At 46.9% G+C, this 20,817-nt stretch overlaps 1 protein-coding gene across 1 annotated transcript in view; it reads left to right on the top strand.

Moving 5' to 3' along the window:
* LOC307142983 (NACHT, LRR and PYD domains-containing protein 1 homolog) overlaps nucleotides 1-20,817 on the top strand; it is a 34,924-nt gene that overhangs the window by 10,276 nt on the left and 3,831 nt on the right. Inside the window, exons 5-12 of the mRNA XM_079844221.1 lie at nucleotides 446-481; nucleotides 598-2,233; nucleotides 2,983-3,060; nucleotides 3,154-3,195; nucleotides 10,875-10,955; nucleotides 11,256-11,543; nucleotides 17,527-17,613; nucleotides 18,923-19,003. Coding sequence (XP_079700347.1) covers nucleotides 446-481; nucleotides 598-2,233; nucleotides 2,983-3,060; nucleotides 3,154-3,195; nucleotides 10,875-10,955; nucleotides 11,256-11,543; nucleotides 17,527-17,613; nucleotides 18,923-19,003 — 2,329 coding nt within the window. The remainder of the gene's footprint in view (nucleotides 1-445; nucleotides 482-597; nucleotides 2,234-2,982; nucleotides 3,061-3,153; nucleotides 3,196-10,874; nucleotides 10,956-11,255; nucleotides 11,544-17,526; nucleotides 17,614-18,922; nucleotides 19,004-20,817) is intronic.

Genomic DNA, 20,817 nt, shown 5'->3' with positions numbered 1-20,817 from the left:
GTGTTCAGCTTCCCAAATAACCCAGCGTTAAGGGAACAGGGGATGCAGTTTGTGTTTCCGGAGTTCTGCGAGTGTGTGTGTGTTTGTTCCCGATCATGAGTGGGAACCGCAGGCGGGAGTGAAACTGATCAAATGTGTGTGTTTTGTTGGCAATCGGCGCGTAAGTGCATATAATGTGAACCACACCAACGTATAGTGTATATGTGTGTGCAATGCTACTCTAGATACTCAAGATTAACATGAGACTGGCAGAAACTAACCCTTTAAAATAGAAATCCACTACTTTAGATTTCAATAATATTTCACAATATTACAGTTTTTTTTCTGTATATTTGATCAAATGCAGTCTTGGTGAGCATGAGAGACTTCTTTCAAAATGTTGACCGGACATGCATATATGAAATGTGTGCATTTTCCAATATTAAGTGTCTCTAATGTTCTCCAGGTGTTTCTGGGCATCGCACACAAACACAAACCTCAGGTGAATGATGGATTTTATAGTAATATGTTACCTTAGTATTTACCTCCTGGTCTGACATTTCTTACTCATCAGAATGTCTAAAATCCACTAACTCTGTGCATTGATAATTTCTACAGATATCAGCTCAGTGATTGACAAATATAAGGAGCTGATCTGCAGTGAGTATCAGTATGTGAGAGAGTATAACTCACTGCCTGGTGAACAGGTGCTGCTGTCTGAGCGCTTCACACAGCCGCTGATCATTCAGAAACACAAAGATCAGACAGAGAGAGATGAAGACATCCGCTCCAGCTCCAGGAGCAGTGATCAATCTGTCCATCTGAACCGTCTGTTCGATCCAAATAATCCAGATAGCATCAGCCCTAGAGCTGTTATACTGCAGGGGAACTCTGGGAACGGGAAATCCTTCACTGTGCAGAAGATCATGATGGACTGGGCATCTGGTGACCTCTACAAACAGCGGTTCAATATCGTGTTCCACTTAAAGTGTAAGGAAATAAATTGCATGTCTGGAGAAAAGAGTTTGGAGGAGATCTTGAGCTACAGCTGCAGTTTAACATCAGATCAGATCTCACAGGTGTTACAGGAGACGCCAGAGAAGATGCTTTTCATCGTTGACGGATTTGACGAGCTGAGACTCACTCAGGACGATCATCCCAAGTCTCCACACACTGACCTGAATAAAAGAGCCCCACCTGAGGTCACTCTTTGTGCCCTTTTGAGGGGTCGAATCCTGCCAGAGTCCTTCCTGCTGGTCACCACCAGATCTACAGCTACAGACACACTGAGTAAACTGCTCAAAGCACCTCAGAGATTCACTGAGATCATGGGGTTTTCAAGTGAAGGGGTTGAGAAGTACTTCCAGAGATTCTTCCGGAATGAGGAATTCTTCAGGAAGGCTTATGAGTATGTGACGGCAAATGAAACCCTCATCACCGCCTGCTCCATCCCTGTTATCTGCTGGATCATCTGCACGGTTATGCGAGAGAGATCCAATGACGGTTCAGATTTAACAAGCGGCCTTGAAACCACGACCTCCATCTACGCTGACTTTGTGTCCACTCTACTGGAGCATCACTGCCAGGGTTTGAGTCAGTCCGTCCCGGCCCTGCTGAGGAGTCTGGGTCAGCTGGCAGAGAAAGGGATGCTGGAACAGCAAGTCTTGTTGGATGAGGAGATGGTTAATAGAACGGTTGCAGACCCTGCTGGCAGTCCGTTCCTGAGTAAGTTCCTCTTTAAGAGGAGAGTCCACCAGGAGATGATGTTCAGTTTCATGCATCTCAGCTTTCAGGAGTTCTTCACTGCTCTGTATTACGTCTCACTGGATGAAATGGAGTTTGAGGAGAAATTCACAAACGTGTGTTTGAAGGCACAATTTGCAGCTGTGGTGAAGTTTCTTTTCGGTCTAATTAATAAGGACGTTAGGCACACACTTAAGAGGAAACACGGTGTGTGTGTTCATCCAAACGCACAGAACATTCTGAAATTCTGGCTCTCCAAACGCAGGGATTCTCTCGAGACTCTTCATCATCTCTTTGAGCTCCATGAAGAAAGATTTGTGAAAGAAGTTCTGAACGTAAAGAGTGAATTTTCGGTTAAGTCTACACCTCTAAGAAGAATAGACTGCTGGGCGCTGCTGTACTGCGGTCAGTGCTGTCAGAGCATGAAAAAACTGAGTCTCCATGAATGCGATATAACATCTGAAAAACTGGCTATGATCCTGCCTGTACTCCACAAGTTTGAGAAATTAGAGTAAGTATCCAAAACAAACCCTCAGTGAATTAAAAAAAAAGGTATAAAAAGTAAACAAATCCCTTTAAAAATTGCAGTTTAAAAAAAAAAAAGTTCAAGTAAGTAAAATCATGTCAGATCTTGAAACCAATAAAAGGAAACTTAAGGGGGGGGGGGGGGGTTGCATAAACAGGCTCACATTTTAAAATGGAGTGTGTTACTACACTATATTGCCAAAAGTATTGGGACGCCCCTCCAAATCACTGAGTTCAGGTGTTCAATCCCTTCATGGCCACAGGTGTATAAATCAAGCACTAGGCCTGCAGACGCTTCTACACACATTAGTGAGAGAATGGGCCGCTCTCAGGACATGATTTTAAGTGCTTTGACAAAACAAATATGTAATTGTTACCAGAGGTGCCAATAACTGAGTTTAATGATTAATTTCCTCATCCCATCTCATCCAAGATGTTCATGTCTTTCTTTCTTCAGTGGAAAGGAAATGAAGATTTTTGAGGAAAACATTCCAGAATTTTTCTGCAAATAATGGACTTCAATGGGAACCAACGGTTGAAGGTTGCTTCATTTATTTTCCACTTAAGAAAGAAAGACATGAACATCTTGGATGAGATGGAGTGAGGAAACTATCAGGAAATGTTCATTTTGAAGTGAACGAATACTTTAACTCTAGCTGACTGCCTCACACCTGCTCTGATCTATAAATCAACATGAAATATAGTCTTCATAACTGGTTATATTTGATTTTAAAGGCTGGACGCAGAATCATATTCTGATATGGCTGCTGTAATTCATGCTGTCTTGAGAGGACGGACACTGAGCTCACAGAGGTAATGTAGGCTCACACACACAATACTCTTTCACTGGTTTCTGTCTCTCACTTTTATATCTCAGAGACTGTTTTTCTCTTTATGCCTTTGCAGAGTTACAATCGTGGGACCTGTGAATAAGCATGAATATCTCAGGTAAAGAAAAAATGCATAATTTAATCTTTGGAGATTTTCATCATTTGCAGTGTCCGTGACGAATGAAGCACCAGTTCCCTTTCAAAAGCTACACTCAATGCTGCATAAGCTTATGCAAATGGGAAGTGTCTTGACACGATAAGCTGTGAAAATAGTGTGAAAACACGTCAATGAAATTGACCCGGAGGTACTTATAGCCTCGGCCAGTGACGTCACTGGCGCACCTGCTGCACGAGGCTATAAATAGATGAGCTTCAGCTGGAGCCATCAGGTCTCTTTGTTTTCAGACCAATTCTGTGTGTGGTGTGTTGCAAAGTCTCTGGAAGTAAAAAAAAAAAAATCTCTCTCAAAAATGTCTCTTTCTCTTTAAAAACTCAACTCGAGATCTTTTGTCAGGAGTTAGTTTTCAACTGGTACAGTGCAGAATTTCTCTCTGGTGAAATAAGTGAAAAGAGTTCAAGCCAAAAGAAATATCAGTTAAAAGAGAAGGAGTGAGCAGAAGCGTTGTGTGGCTCCATGCTCTCACCCGATAGCAGATGTGGACACACACGATTACTGCTTTGTGTGTTTGGGGGAAGAGCACGCGGTTGCTGCATTGGAGTCAGGCGAGTGCCAGCATTGTGAACTGTTCACAGTGAAGATGCTCCGCGCTCGGCTTGGCTTCTTTCAGCCCGCACCCACATTACAGTCGTGGGGTTCTAGGATGGATTTGGCTGACGAGCAGGAGACGGGTCTGTCCCTTTCGACTGCTCGTTTACCAGATCCACATCTCTCCCCTTGCGATCCCCAAGCGCACTCTGGTGCCTCTTCGGCTCGCGCACGGGACGAGGATGATTTATCTCTTGGGTCTGCGGACTTCGAGCAGCCACTTTCCGAGCGTTCCTTGCACAATAATAAATCCGTTGAGAAATTATTGGAAGTGGTTACTCGCGCGGTGGCCAGGTTGCAGATTGACTGGTCCCGTGAACAAGAGATCGGCAAACGCAGAAAGCTTGAGGATCGGTTTCTGTCCGGTGGCAGAGAAGGGGAGAGACTGATGTTGCGTTCTCTCCCCTTCTTTGAGGACCTCCATGACGAACTAACTACAGGGTTCCCACACTTCTTGAAAGTACTTGAAAGTTCTTGAATTTCAGACACATGGATTCAAGGCCTGGAAAGTACTTGAAAACAAACAGGTCCTTGAAAGTGCTTGAATTAAGCATGAACTGCATTTTGTTAGAGTAGCATGGTGCTATTACAAAAATTGGCCTTCATGCGCAGCCAAAGCCAGAACAAAACAGCGTTATTGGAGGAAGCTATTTCAATATATTTCTGCTGTTCCATAAGCGCCATCTACTGTCAAAAGCCCTATTCGGATGGTAATTGTTTCTCATTGGGTCGTAAGGTATTTTCATATTTTCAACACAGGGGCTAGTCAGTGATTTTATTGCCGCCTGAGTCCAGAATGTCAGTGTTTTTCTCCCACCACCCGCGTAAAAATCCCCGGCCGAATTACCTCCTGTTTCAGACAAACACCAAGGACGTGTGGTAATTTAATTGCCATCCGAATCCACATCTCTGAGTTTTCAAGATGAGACCACTTCAAAATTCACTGTTTATATCCTTTTTGACCACTGCAGGCCACCGTACGGTTGCGCTTTGCTGTAATTTGGATGCATTTTAAAAATCTAGACTTTCATTGCTGAAATGCTGGAAAGTATTTACAAGAGCAATATTTCACCACCGCTCAAAAAATAAAAAGAAGAAAAGCACGTAAACATTTGAAATGGGCCATTATAACGACAGCGATTATATACGTTAAATATAATATATGTGCAGGTCTTAAAAGCCTTCAAACTGATTTTTAAAATATATTTTTGCATATATTTTTTTTAATAATTTTGCATATTTTTAATGCCTAACTATTAACTTGTCCATATCTTTTCATTTAATTGGAAAATTCAAGTATACAATATTATCTCTATATTTTGATGTTTTAATTAAGTAATGATTTATAAAAAAGAAAACTAAAACTAGTGTGAAATAAATGTTAAAAGCAGGAATAAGAGCTGCAAACTGCATCTTGTACACCAGCCTCTTTCCTCATTGGATTTTGTAAAATTGGAAATTTTTATTCATTAGAAATTGTATTTTAGTTGTCAGTATATGCCTTAGCGTTACTGCATTAATGATAGACACAGGTACAGTAGGTATTTGATATATTGGCGTATTTATTGTGCTTGATTTAAAATAAAAGATGCTTTAAAAAGTCCATGAAAGTCCTTGAATCTGGTGTTCATTAAAGAGTGGGAACCCTGTAACTAAGTCATGGAGTAAACCATATACTTCGCGTGTTTTTGTGCCCTCGACGTCGACTTTTTCGACTATCATGGGTGCATACATGCAGGTATACGGAGATGCCGCAGGTTGAAGAGACGCTCGCGAGCTATCTCTCGTCTGGTTCGGCATCTTCGTTAAAGAAACCTCTCTCTTCGTGCCACCAAGCAAACGGCCCGTGCCATTGGCCGTTCTATGTCTGCTTTGGTGAGCACGGAGAGGCATCTGTGGCTGAATCTATCAGGAATTAAAGACAAAGACAGAGTGTTTTTGTTAGATTCTCCAATCTCCCCCACAGGCTTATTTGGTGGCGCAGTTGACTCTGTTGTCACCAAATTTAGAGAAGCATAAAAACATGAGGAAGCGTTCACGCAGTTCCTTCCTCGCCGCACTCAAGGGGAGGGGTTGTCAGCCACCCAACCTCTCCCAGGTCCTTCAAGGGAGGCTAAAAAGCAAAGTGTTGCGAACCACGCTCCCCCTCGTAAAGATTGGGGACCGGCTCGCAGCATTAAGCAGCCTCCCAGGGCAGACCTCAGGACTATTTTTAATAAAAAGAAGAAGTCCTGATGGTCTTGCGCCCAGTCTGGTGGGGTAGCCCCCTGCGGGACGGGGCGCGTCATAAAACACCTGCTCACCCCGTCTCGCTACCCTCATGAAACCTCTCCACCTCCGCCACCTCGCGATTCGGGGGGCATCGGTTTCCAGCTAAATGTTAAATGTCCCGTGTCTAAATCCTGCTACCATCCAGGACACGGGACATCTAACATCCCCTCAACAGGAAGTATTCAAATTAATACCACTATCAGAAAGCCTGGCAGCGTGGAAACTTCTGCCTGGCATTTCTGCATGGGTGTTAAACACAGTAAAGAACGGATACAGAATCAAGTTTATTCTGCGCCTTCCGGGTTTCAACGGCGTGGTCTCCACTTCCGTGAGACCAGGATCAGCGCACGTACTGTCACAAGATCTGCAAACTCTTCTGAGCAAAGGGGCCATAGAATATGTTCCTCTTCCAGAGAGAGAGTCAGGCTATTACAACAGATTTTTCCTGGTTCCCAAGAAGGATGGGGGGTTGCGTCCAATCCTAGATCTTCGAGGCTTAAACCGTTCAGTCAAAGCACTCAAGTTCAAGATGTTAAACGTAAAGATGGTTGTGTCGCAAATCCAACATCGCGATTGGTTCGTCACTATCGATCTGAAGGACGCGTATTTTCACATAGAAATACTGCCACAACACAGGAAGTTCCTGAGGTTCGCTTTCGGGGGCGAAGCCTACCAATTTCGGGTTCTTCCATTCGGCCTAGCTTTATCACCCCGCACATACACAAAATGCATGGATGCAGCACTGGCTCCATTGCGACTCCAGGGCATTCGCATTTTGAATTATATCGACGATTGGCTAATACTAGCTCAAACGCGAGAGATGGCGCTTCAGCACAGAGACAACGTGCTAGCTCATCTGGTTTCTCTCGGGCCAAGAAAAGCGTTCTTTCTTCGGTCCAGAAAACGACTTATTTAGGGGTGGTTTGGGATTTGATTGCGATGCGGGCACAACTGTCTCCCTCTCGGGTTGGGACCATTCTATATACCCTGGGAAAAGTCAGGCTAGGTCAGAATCTCACGTTTCATTGGTGTCAAAGATTGTTAGGTTTCATGGCATCAGCATCCACGGTGATCCCTATGGGGCTGTTGCACATGAGACCGTTTCAGTTGTGGCTCAGAGCCAGGGGGTTTCATCCAAGGGCCAACCCCCAGAGGCTAATAAAAGTGACGCGCCGTGGGCTTCGTACACTAACTATGTGGCTCAGACCCCAGTTCCTTGCCTTGGGTCCAACTCTAGGCGTACCTTGTCGTCACAAACTGCTAACGGCGGATGCTTCCCTGACGGGCTGGGGTGCCGTCCAGCCCAAGGGGAATGGGAAGGTCATCAGCTCGATTGGCACATCAACTGCCTCGAGTTGATGGCTGTATTTCGGGCCCTGAAATACTTTCTACCCCAATTGAGGGGCTGTAATGTCCTAGTGTGGGTGGACAACACAACAACAGTCTCATATATAAATCATTAGGGAGGTCTGCGCTCACGCGATCTGAACAGGATAGCGAGACAGATTTTTCTCTTGTCCCAGGACAAGCTCCTTTCACTCAGAGCAGTGTATAACCCCAAATCAGAAAAAGTTGGGACAGTATGGAAAACGCAAATAAAAAAAAAGAAGTGATTTCTAAATTTACTTTGACTTGTATTTCATTGCAGACAATATGAACACAAAATATTTCATGTTTTGTCTGGTCAACTTCATGTCATTTGTAAATATGCATCCTTTCCTGTCATTCAGACCTGCAACACATTTAAAAAAAAAGTTGGGACAGGAGCAATTTAGGGCTAGTAATGAGGTAAAATGGTTAAATAATGATGTGATTTGAAACAGGTGATGTCAACAGGTGATTGTAATTATGATTTGGTACAAAAGCAGCATCCAAGAAAGGTCTAATCCTTTAGGATCATAGATGGGCCGAGGATCGCCAGTTTGCCAACAAATACGTGAGAAAATTATTGAAATGTTTAAAAACTATGTTCCTCAAAGAAAGATAGGAAGAGATTTGGATATTTCACATTCAACAGTGCATAACATAATTAAAAGATTCAACGAATCTGGAGGAATTTCAGTGCATAAAGGACAAGGGCGCAAGCCTAAGCTGAACAACCGTGATCTCCGATCCCTCAGGCGGCACTGCATCAAGAATCGTCATTCATCTATAAGCGATATCACCACATGGGCTCAGAACTACTTTGGCAAACCTTTGTCAAGTACCACAATACGTAGTTACATCCACAAATGCCAGTTAAAACTGTACTGTGCCAAAAGGAAGCCCTATGTTAACAGTGTCCGGAAGTGCCGTCGACTTCTCTGGGCTTGGAGGCATCTGGGATGGACCATCACACAGTGGAAATGTGTACTGTGGTCAGATTAATCAGTATTTCAGGTATTTTTTGGGAGGAATGGACGCCATGTGCTCCGGACCAAAGAAGAAAAGGATCATCCAGACTGTTTCCAGCAACAAGTCCAAAAGCCAGGGTCTGTCATGGTATGTGGTTGTGTCAGTGCCCTTGGCAAAGGTAACTTCCACTTCTGTGAAGGCACCATTAATGCTGAAAAGTACATAGAGATTTTGGAGCATTATATGCTGCCTTCAAGAAAACATCTTTTCCAGGGACGTCCATGCATATTTCAACAAGACAATGCAAAACCACATTCTGCACACATTACAAAGTCCTGGCTGCGGACGAAGAGGGTACGGGTACTTGACTGGCCTGCCTGCAGTCCCGACCTGTCTCCAATAGAGAATGTGTGGCGCATTTTGAAGCGCAAAATGCGACAACGAAGACCCCGAACTGTTGCCCACCTTAAGACTTGTTTGCAGGAAGAATGGGACAAAATTACACCTGAAACACTTCATCACTTGGTGTCTTCAGTCCCTAAACGTCTTTTAAGTGTTGTGAAAAGGAATGGCAACATTACAAAGTGGTAAATGCTTTATTGTCCCAACGTTTTTTTAATTGTGTTGCAGGTCTGAATGACAGGAAAGGATGCATATTTACAAATGACATGAAGTTGACTAGACAAAACATGAAATATTTTGTGTTCATATTGTCTGCAATGAAATGAGTAAATTTAGAAATCACTTCTTTTTTTTTTTTTTTGCGTTTTTCATACTGTCCCAACTTTTTCTGATTTGGGGTTGTACATTCCGGGGCAGCTGAATGTGGGAGCAGATTTATTGTCCAGACAGAAATTACAGACGGGGGAATGGAAACTCCACCCAGAAGTAGTCAAGCAGATCTGGACCAGATTTTACAGAGTGGAAGTGATCCTCTTTGCCTCTTATCAGACAGCGCAATGTCACCCGTACTTCTCTCAGAGTGACCCAGCTCCTCTGGGTCTGGATGCGATGGCTCATACATGGCCCAAGATGCGCCTGTATGCCTTCCCTCCAGTTGCTCTGCTCCCAGGAGTTATAGCCAGGGTTCGCCAACAAGGGTCTTGCCTCTTATTGATAGCACCGTGTTGGCCGAACAGGCTCGCCTTAGGCGATTCTGGCGAGGAGGGACCATATGTCTCAGGCAGAGGGCACGATATTCCATCCCAGGCCCGACCTGTGGAACCTTCATATTTGGCCCCTGAAAGGCACCAACTGAGGGACACTGGGCTTTCGCCTGCAGTTATTGAGACCATCCTAAGTGCTAAGGCTTCCTCCACTCAAGTTTATGCCAATAAATGGGGTGTCTTTGAAAAGTGGTGTGCGACACATAATGTAGATTCAGTCAACTGCCAGGTTGCTTCAGTTCTGGATTTCTGCAAGAAAAATTGTCATCAGGCACCTGTCCCTCCACTCTAAGGGTTTATGTGGCCGCTCTTTCGGCTTGCCACGCCCTGGTGGATGGGGTGGCATGCTCAGGAGGCATCCTCTGCTCGCTCGCTTCATTAGTGTGGTGAGGCGGTTGAGGCCACCTTTAAGAACCAAGATCCCTTCATGGGACTTAGCTATAGTCCTTGAGGGTCTGGTCAAGACCCCCTTTGAACCTCTAGAATCAGCGTCTGACAAACTTCTGACTCTAAAGATGTTTTTTCTTATGGCTATAACTTCTCTTAAGATAATTGGGGATATGCAGGTTCTGTCAATATCGCCATCCTGCTTAGACTTTGCCCCAGGCTTGGTGAAAGTGATTTTGCATCCCCACCCTGACTACCTGCCTAAGGTTCCTTTCACCTGTGACGTCTCCGGCCGAGGCTATAAATACCTCCGGGTCAATTTCATTGACGTGATTTCACACTATTTTCACAGCTGGTCGTGTCGAGACACTTCCCATTTGCATAAGCTTATGCAGCATCTTGTTCCGCTTTATCAGGGGACAGGGTTACAGTCAAGTAACCCCAATTTTTTTCTCTCTCAAGCTGTAAATGAGGTTTTGTTCAAAATATAAATGAAGGCTAACATTTGAGGTGTGTTTTATTGTAGAGATATATTATAAATCAGGAAACTATAGGGTAAAATAATGCCATTCTCTTGATTGGTGCTCGGGTAAAAGTGCAATAATTCTGATTCAGTGTAAACAAAAATCTCTCAAAGGACAGCAGTCATTATCAGTAATCATGACTATAAGATCAATACATTCTGATTATCAGTTTAACCATTTTGCAGTTTTCATTGACTATAACTAAACTAAAATAAATAAACAAAAGAAGATTAAATGAACACTAACTCATAGAGGTCATGTCTTTATTATACCAGACTCACATGCACAAAACCCTTCAATGTTTGTTTTCGACTTTTATATTTTAGCTTTTCTGTGTTTGTCTTTGCAGAAGGTATGTGAGATTTAGAGAACAGGGATTGAGAAGCAATAATACATCAGTTTATCTGTCAATCAGTGAAGATCTGTCCAGGTAAAGAGAAATCCCCTTTTCAAGCATAATTTAAACTTTCATGATTCTACATTTAAATATAAATTACAAATATCAGGCCTATATTATATTATTATTATTATTATTATTATTATTATTATTATTATTATTATTATATATCATATATCATATAATATTATATGTAATTAAATGCATATAAATTATGTATTAAGTTGCTCAATTAATCTTGCTATTTTTTTTTTTACTGGAAATGATGCAATAATAGCTGCTTCCAGAGAATTGTGATATAAACTACTAACTCTGTCCTTAATTGCTTTTTAGCGTCCATATAGATACAGGTGAAACCAATATGAGGGAAGTCACTGTCACCTTTCCACAGTCCAGTATAAATCACTTTGACTGGACAAACATCTTTCAAGAAATTGAAGCTTGGAAAGATAATGAGGAGGACGGAGGAATTGATGATGAGGACGGAGATATGCCAATATTTTCCCTCCAATCTGTGCCTGGACTGAAGATGATGGAGCTGAGTGGGTTGACTCTGACTGAACGTTGTGTTACTCAAATGATCTGTTTCAGTGAAAACTGCCCCAGTCTAAGAGAACTCAGGTACGACATGATCTCATGAAATCACTCGTGCATGCACATATTATCTCATGCTAAGGTAACGTCTCGGTTACGGATGTAACCCTCGTTCCCTGAGGAGGGAACGGAGACGTAACGTTAGTGACTAACGAATGGGGGTTTCGCTTAGAAGCCTATCAACTTCGAGTTTAGAGAAAACGCCTAATGGCGTGCCAATGCCATGGGGCATGCGGAATTTGCATACGTAACTCCGCCTCACCGCGTGAGTATATAAGGAAGTACGTGGCAATATCGCATTATGTTACCTGCTTGAGGAGCCAAGACTGAACTCCTGCGTTCCAGGTAGCACAGCTGATGTGGCAACGGGACGTTACGTCTCCGTTCCCTCCTCAGGGAACGAGGGTTACATCCGTAACCGAGACGTTCCCTTTCGTTCAGTCACTACGACGTAACATAAGTGACTAACGAATGGGGGTCCCAATATAATCCCGCCACTCAGCTGTCTTCCAGTGCCCTGCGTAAGTGTGAGTACCCTGTCGTAAGACTAGTACGGACGAAGGACTCCCAGTTATCACAGGAATACCAAGGTACACTGGGAAGCATATCCCAGTGAGGGAATGCCAAGGATGCCTACCCGTGGGGAGGACTTAAGAGACATATATGAGCCGGCTAGGGGCTGCATATGGAGATCTCTAGGGTACCAGCCTAAGGTGGATTTTTAACCCTAGGGTTGGCGGGTACACGCCAAGGGAAGAAACCCGCTCACTGCGGAGACTTACGGTGAAATACTCGTGTGGGGGTCGCCGGAGGGGAACCATGCACACGGGGCACCTGGCCGGAGACGAGGGTCTGGGCTCGCTAGAGGGCAGACACAGGTATCGGCGTAAGCAGTGCTGGAGGAGCTCAGGGCTCTCGGGGGAGCTCACCTGAGGAAACATCGCACGTATCCAGTCCGAGGAGGGGAGTGGCGAGCAAGCGAAGACACCCGAATGAGTTGGGTGTCGCCCAGCCTGCAGCTCTGCAGATGTCTGTCAGCGAGGCGCCATGCGCTAGAGCCCAAGAGGAGGCCACACTCCGAGTGAAGTGTGCCCTCACACCAAGGGGACATGGTCGACCTTGCTGCTGGTAAGCCAAAACAATGGTGTCCACTATCCAGTGAGACAACCTTTGCTTTGAGAGAGCACTTCCCTTCCGCTCTCCACCATAACAGACAAAGAGCTGGTCTGAGGTCCTGAAACACTGCGTCATGTCTACGTAGGCGCGGAGGGCGCGTACTGGACAGAGCAATGCCAAGGCTGGGTCTGCCTCCTCCAAGGCAGCGCTTGCAGGTTCACTACCTGATCTCTGAAGGGAGTGGTGGGAACCTTGGGCACGTATCCAGGCCGGGGTCTCAGGATCACGTGAGAGTTAGCCGGCCCGAATTCCAGGCACGCTTCGTCAACCGAAAAAGCCTGCAGGTCCCCGACCCTCTTAAGAGAGGCCAACGCGGTCAGCAGAGCCGTCTTCATCGACAGGAACTTAATATCAACCGACCGCAAAGGCTCAAAGGGAGGCCTCTGCAGAGCACTTAAAACTACTGAGAGATCCCAAGAGGGTACGAGAGGAGAGCGAGGAGGATTCAGTCTCCTCGCCCCCCTCAGGAACCTGATGATCAGGTCGTGCTGACTTACCTTTTTGTTCTCCAAGAGATCGTGGCGGGCAGATATAGCGGCCACATAAACTTTGAGGGTGGAGGGAGACAGCCCACGCTCCAACCCCTCTTGGAGAAACTCAAGCACGGACCCGATCGGGCATTTCCAGGGGTCTTCTGGCGGGAAGAGCACCAGGTGACGAAGAGGTTCCACTTCAACGCATAGGCATGCCGAGTGGACTCTGCCCTAGCGGAAGTGATGGTGGCGACCACCGTAGGTGGCAGGCCACTCAAACCTGCCGCGTCCCGTCTAGGAGCCACACGTGGAGGTTCCAGAGGTCGGGACGCGGGTGCCATAGGGTGCCCCGTCTCTGAGTAAGGAGGTCCGGTCTCAGAGGAATAGGCCAGGGAGGGGCTGTCGCAAGGAGTATGAGTTCGGGGAACCAGGTCCGGCCGTGCCAGTACGGGGCGACCAAAAGGACCTGCTCCTTGTCCTCCCTGATCTTGCACAGGAGCTGTGCGAGTAGGCTCACTGGGGGGAACGCATATTTGCGTAGGCCCCGCGGCCAGCTGTGCGCCAGTGCATCCGTGCCGAGCGTGCCCTCGGTCAGGGAAAAGAACAGGGTGCAGTGGGAAGAGTCGTGGGAGGCAAACAGATCTACCTGTGCGTCGCCGAACTGTTCCCAAATCAGCTGGACCGTCTGGGGATGGAGTCTCCATTCTCCCGGGAGAGGCTGAAACCGCGAGAGCTCGTCGGCTGCGTGGTTCAGGACCCCCGGAATATGGACAGCACGAAGGGACCTCAGGCGCTTCTGACTCCATAAAACGAGATGGCGGGCGGGTTGAGACATACGGCGGGAGCGTAGACCGCCCTGGTGGTTGATGTACGCTACTACGGCCGTGTTGTCTGACCGGACAAGCACATGTTGACCCTTCAGCAGCGCTCGGAAGCGGTGCAGGGCGAACCGTACTGCCAGCAACTCGAGGCAATTGACATGCAGGAGGCGCTGGGGTCCTGTCCAGGAGCCCGCGGCTGCTTGTCCATTGCACATGGCACCCCAGCCCGTGGCAGAGGCATCCGTCGATACGACAACATGCCTGGAAACTCGTTCTAAGGGCACACCGGCCCGTAGAAAACTGAGGTTCGACCACGGGGTGAGCGTCTGTAAGCAGGCCCGAGTCACTTGGATCCGGGGCGTGCCAGACAGCCATGCCCATCTCGGGACTCGATCGCAAAGCCAGTGCTGAAGCGGTCTCATATGAAGCAATCCGAGCGGCGTTACCGCGGCTGCAGATGCCATATGCCCCAGGAGCCTCTGAAATAGTTTCAGTGGAACCGCACTCTTGCTCTCGATTTGACGGAGGCAAGCCAGCAGAGACTGCGCGCGCTCGCTCGTAAGCTGCGCCTACATGGCGACCGAGTCTATCTCCATACCGAAAAAAGAGATCCTCTGCACGGGGCAAAGTATGCTCTTTTCCCAGTTGACCCGAAGGCCCAGACGGGCTAAGTGGTGGAGAACCAGATCTCTGTGTCCGCAAACCTGCTCTCGAGAGTGGCCCAGTATGAGCCAGTCGTCGAGGTAGTTCAGGATGCGGACCCCGTGCTGCCGAAGGGGCGCAAGGGCTGCCTCGGCAATCTTCGTGAAGACGCGAGGGGACAGAGATAGCCCGAATGGGAGAACCGCGTACTGATATGCCCGCCCCTCGAAAGTAAACCGTAGGAACGGTCTGTGTCGAGGAAGGATGGAGACATGGAAGTAGGCGTCCTTCAGGTCGATCGCTGCAAACCAATCGTGAGGACGAACGCATTCGAAAGGCGTTTCGCAGTCAACATCTTGAACGGAAGCCGGTGAAGGGATCGGTTCAAGATGCGAAGGTCCAGGATTGGTCGTAACCCACCGGTTTTCCTGGGTACAACGAAGTAGGGGCTGTAGAACCCCGACTTCATTTCGGCCGGAGGGACAGGCTCGATCGCACCCTTCGCCAGTAGGGTGGCAATCTCCGCACGCATGACGGGGGCATGGCCCCGGTCACGGTATAGCGGACTCCCCTGTAACGGGGAGGAGCCTGCGCGAACTGAATCGCGTAGCCGAGCCTGACGGTCCGCGCAACCCAGCGGGACAGCCCCGGAAGCTGAAGCCATGCTTCCAGAGACTGCACCAACGGGGTCATACGGACGGCAGACGTACCCAGGGTGGGGCAGCGAGGCAGCGTTACCGGCCCGGATAAGGGAGGCTGTTGGGCGTCCCGGGGTCGGTTAACGGCTGCGTCCTGACAGAGGAGACCAGGGAAGGACGCACGTTCCACTGGGGTCTGCTCTGCCAGGGGGCTGGCGACAGAGAGGGATGCGAGTGGCGAGACCCGAGGGTGGAGCGCACTGTCATCACCGGTCTCTGGGTCCTCAGAGACAGGAACATGAGTTCTTCCCAAGCGCTGCTAGCCCGGGGGCCAGCAGCGGAAGGATTTTCCCCCGGCCCTCCACCGGGGGAAGGAGAGGCCCTGCTACCATCCCAGTACGTGTTACAGCCTCAGTCTGATCTGGGGCGGCCGAGAACTGTTGGGCGCAGTTCTCAGCCGCGTCGCCGAAGAGGCCAGCCTGGGATATGGGTGAGTTGAGGAGGCGGGCCCGCTCAACGTTCTCCACATCACCAGGTAAGGCCAGGTGTTCTCCCGGACCACAGCTGTGGACATCGCCCGACCCAGGGAGCGTGTGGCCACCTTCACCGCCCGGGGGCGGGGTCAGTTGCGGCACGCAGCTCAATGAAGAGCCCTGGGTCGGCTCCACCCTTGTGCATGTGCAAAGGGGCGGCGGCCTGCCCGTAGCTCTGCGGGACCACGCCACCGAAGTAGACGAGCCAACAGGCTTTGGGAGGGTGCTTAGGACAGCCACACCACGCCACGTCAAAGCCCTCTGTGGACACCGTAGTGCGCAACAGAGAGTTCAACAGTGGGGGGGAGGGGGCCCCAGTGTACCCTAGGCCGCGGCCCCATCAAGGGCAGAGAAGGCGGAGGAGGCCACCAAACGGTCGCGGGAAGCACGGGGACTTCCGGGACCGCGTGATCTCCTCATGCACCCCGGGAGCGAAAGGCATTGGGGGCAGGGCCCAACAACTGTCGGGTGCCGCCCCCAAAAACCAATCGCGCAACCACGAGCACCCGCGACTGGGCGGAGTTCCACACCAGCGCGAGACTCGCGGCTGCCCGAGATAACATGGCTGTCAACTTTAGGTCAGATCAGGCAGTGCTGACACACCCGGAGGCGGAGCACAACCTAATCGTCATCCCCAAAGGACTCCAGCCCACCTTGGGATGCGGCGATCGACATCTCACTGCTATCCGGAGCGTGAACTGAACGAACGGGGCGTCAAAGACGGGCCGTAGATTCAATCCAACACTCGCGGGAGCGATGTATAAGAGGGGGGCGTGGCCCGAGGAATGAACGTCGGGGTTCTTAATACCACAGCACCGCCCTCAGGTCACCCTGGCCACCAGCCAAAGTACCATCTCACTCGGGGACGGTAGATTGGGGTGTGGCAGAGGGGACTCTCTCTCCTCACGGAGATCATTGAGTCTCGACCGCGACATCGCGATGGTCACGCCCCCGCAATGGAAACGGGACACATCCGCAAACACTGCCCGAACGTGCTGAAGCCCAAACACGCTCGAGCAGTGAATGCGTCCATAGACAGCAGCGGAAAATCGATCGCACCCGGAAGTGCACGGGCGAGCCGTCTTGAAAAAGCTCTTTTTGTGAGAGGAAAGCCTCGCAGTCGATGCCGAAAGCGCCCAGGGAAACACACACCAGCTGTCAAACGGACCACTGCGCAGATCAGCAGGCAGGAAGTATGCGATCACTGGAACGCGCCGTTACACCAACACCGACTGGAAAGCTGCTCGTCTCGAAGAAGCTGACAGAGTCTCAGAAGGCTGTAGGAGTGAAGAGGTAGGTACTCTTGGCTCTGAAAGCAGAACATAATGCGATATTGCCACGTACTTCCTTATATACTCACGCGGTGAGGCGGAGTTACGTATGCAAATTCCGCATGCCCCATGGCATTGGCACGCCATTGGGCGTTTTCTCTAAACTCGAAGTTGATAGGCTTCTAAGCGAAACCCCCATTCGTTAGTCACTAACGTTACGTCGTAGTGACTGAACGAAAGGGAACAAAGAAGAAATGACTTTAACTAAACAAAGGACTGGTCAGAAATACATGGGCCCTCATCAGATTTATGTCCATTCATAAGTGCAATATTACACAGTGGAACAGAATTCTGTCACACAAGATATTGCACAGAATGCACTGTAAATGTTAATACAGTGTAAACAATGCAAACATGAGTTGACTGTATAAATGTGTGAATATGTTCATACTGTAGGATAGAGTGTGAAGATGTACCAGAGGATGGACTTGGGCTTTTGCAGAAGTCACACACAAGGCCAGACTGTGAACTGACAATTGAAGGGTTAGTATTGCTTTAAGGTTTATAAATATCTCATCTCAGTTTTATTTGATATGTTTGCTCATAATTTAGAGGAACAGCGATCAGTTAATCATGATGTAATATTAATATATTTGATATTGTTTGATTTCCCACTGACATACAAAAGCAGAAGATATAAAAGCATCTGTGAAACATCATTTAGTCCATGGGCATCAGAAGCAGAAGCAAAAAACAAAAGTGTGTGTGTGTGTGTGGGCATGTTTTTGTGAAATATCAGGACACAAATGTGTATAATGACATGGGTATTACAAAAAGAGGGTGAAATATGAGGACGTTCCCCATGTCCTCACTTTTAAAAATGCTTATAAATCACAGAATGAGTTTTTTTTCACAGAAAGTAAACTGCACAGTCTCCTGTGATGGGTAGGTTTAGGGGCAGGGGCAGTGTGTGTGTGTGTGTGTGTGATGGGTAGGTTTAGGGGCAGGGGCAGTGTGTGTGTGTGTGTGATGGGTAGGTTTAGGGGCAGGGGCAGTGTAAGGGGATAGAAAATACGGTTTGTACGGTATAAAAACCATTACGCCTATGGAATGTCCCCACATTTCACAAAAATGTGGGGACTGTGAGTGTGTGTGAGTGTGTGTGTGTGTGTGTGTGTGTGTGTGTGTGTGTGTGTGTGTGTGTGTGTGTGTGTGTGTGTGTGTGTGTGTGTGTGTGTGTGTGTGTGTGTGTGTGTGTGTCTGTCTCTGTGTGTGTGTGTGTGTGTGTGTGTGTGCGTGTGTGTGTGTGTGTGTCTGTGAGTGAGTGTGTGTGTGTGTGTGTGTGTGTATGTCTGTCTGTGAGTGTGTGTCTCTGTGTGTGTGTGTGTGTGTGTGTGTGTGTGTGTGTGTGTGTGTCTGTGAGTGTGTGTCTGTGTGTGTGTGTCTGTGAGTGTGTGTCTGTGTGTGTCTCTGTGTGTGTGTGTCTGTGTGTGTGTCCTCCCCCAAAAATGTTTTTACCGGAGTAGATGCTATTTCCTATGGAAGCTTGTTTCTGCCACAGAATAAAAAAATAAAAAGGTAATTCTGAGTAAAAAGTTGCCATTATCTTTTCTTTTTTTTATATATTTTGTGGCGGAAAACAAGCTTCCATAATTTCCTGTATTCTGGTGCCTTTTAATGAAACAGTTTAAGGATTAGTTCACTTCAAAATGAAAATGTCCTGATAATTTACTCACCCCATCTCATCCAAGATGATTATAGAGACATATATATATTTATATATACACTGTACTGTAAAATATACTCCTCATAAAGTACATCAGCACATCTCTGTGTTATTTGCTACAAACAGGAGTATATACTACACTGAACGTTGGAGAGCTGGTCTTAAAATCTCTCTGAATGCCGGGGGCTTTTCCATGGAGGAGTTGCCGTAAGTTGACCGTCTCCACACACACCTGCTGATTTTCTTGCAGTCCATTTCCTCAGAAACACTTGTGTAAAGATTCAGTGAAGTCTTGTGCATGTGTTCACACAGGCCTTTCATGAGCCATTCTATGAGCATAAAGAAACATGTTATATTTGAATGAATAGGTTTGTGTGTATATGGCAATCTTTTAAAAGCATGTGTTTAGTTAGATTTTAATTAGGGCTGTAAATCGATTCATCACAATTTATCGCATCCAAAATAAAAGTTTGTGTTAATATAATATATGTGTGTGTGCTGTGTATAATTATTATATACATGGACGTCGGAACCATTGTATGTATATCTTTTTATGACTAATGATATTGGACCCACTCACTTTTATCGTCTCTAATTCAGCACGTCTGTTTACCTACCACTAAAGCCCAATTTATACTTCTGCGTTGAGTGTATGCCGTAGCTACATCATAGGCTGTGTGTTGCGCGTGTAGCCTATGACGTACCCTGACGCGCACCTCTCCAAAAATGTAACAATGAGTCAATTCTCTGTGGACCGCAAGCGCCGTGATTGGTCTGCCAGAACCCCTCCCTCAGGTCAATAAATTTAAAAAAAAATCTGCGCTAGGAGTGTGTGTCCAGAAATGGGAGGATAGTTTCATCCTTACATCTGCTATAACACACTATTTTGTAGTCCAGAGATTCTTTATGTTAGTGAATAAATACACAGATCCGCTGTGAGTGTGTGTGAGCTCTTGATGGTAGTAGTGGATATTTGTTAAGCGTGCCAGTGGATCTGGGTTCTGATCCACCATTGCATATTTTATTTATTTTCTCATTAAAACCAAAGATTTTAATCAGTGATTGTATATCAAGAACAGGGACATATTTGGGTGCATTTCATGAATAAAGTCTCCGCAACAGCAATCGATTGAAGCGCTGGTCTGTGCACGAGCCACAGATACTGAAAACAGCGCCACAAGCTCTGCATGATTTCACAAACGCGTTCCAGCGCCAGATCGCCTCTTATTTAACTCTACTAATCAACTAGAGATGCTTCATTTGTATCACACAACTAAAGCTGCAAGAACGGTCGCTGCTGCTACTCTGACAATGTACACAAACAAGCTGCGTCTTCTTCGGCTTTTGCCTTGATACTGTGGGTTACCATCATCATGCCCTTGGACACTGCCTCTAGCGGTCTGCATGTGTAATTGCACATTGACGCGGACAACAACGCAGAAGTATAAATGAAAATCGTCGCGTAGCCCACGACGTAGAGGCTAAGCCACAGGTCTTTTTTTTATTTTATTGAAAATAAATGCCTTTCCATTCTGATATGTGATGGGAAAAGGGAGTAGAGTGAGTTCGGCAAAAGGCGGATTCGAACCTCGGGTCGTTTTGCATCAAAACTTGACTACACTACTGCCGCTGTAAAGGACTTTGTTTTCCCTAATTTTGGCTGGCCCAAGCAGACGTTTAGTGAACAAGGCGATATATTTGTACTTAATGTAAATGTCATCTACTCCAGTAAAATGTTTCTGGGAGAGGACCCACCCACATTTTTTTTGCTTCCGACTCCCATGATTATGTATATATGAATACACACACATGCATGTATATATTTAAGAACATTTTTATATTTATACATATACATATATATTAGGGATGCCACAATTCTCAATATAATATTGAACCGTTCTGTACGGCATTCACGGTTCAATACACGCTTGTGAATTGCGTTTTATTCAATTTGCATTTAATTAATTATTTTTCAAATGTACAAATTCTATAATTTGCCTCCATCCCAATATACTGAACAA

Source organism: Gobio gobio, assembly GCF_949357685.1.
Source record: "Gobio gobio genome assembly, chromosome: 19".
Taxonomy (NCBI): Eukaryota; Metazoa; Chordata; class Actinopteri; order Cypriniformes; family Gobionidae; genus Gobio; species Gobio gobio.
This window is presented reverse-complemented; position numbering and strand designations above follow the sequence as displayed.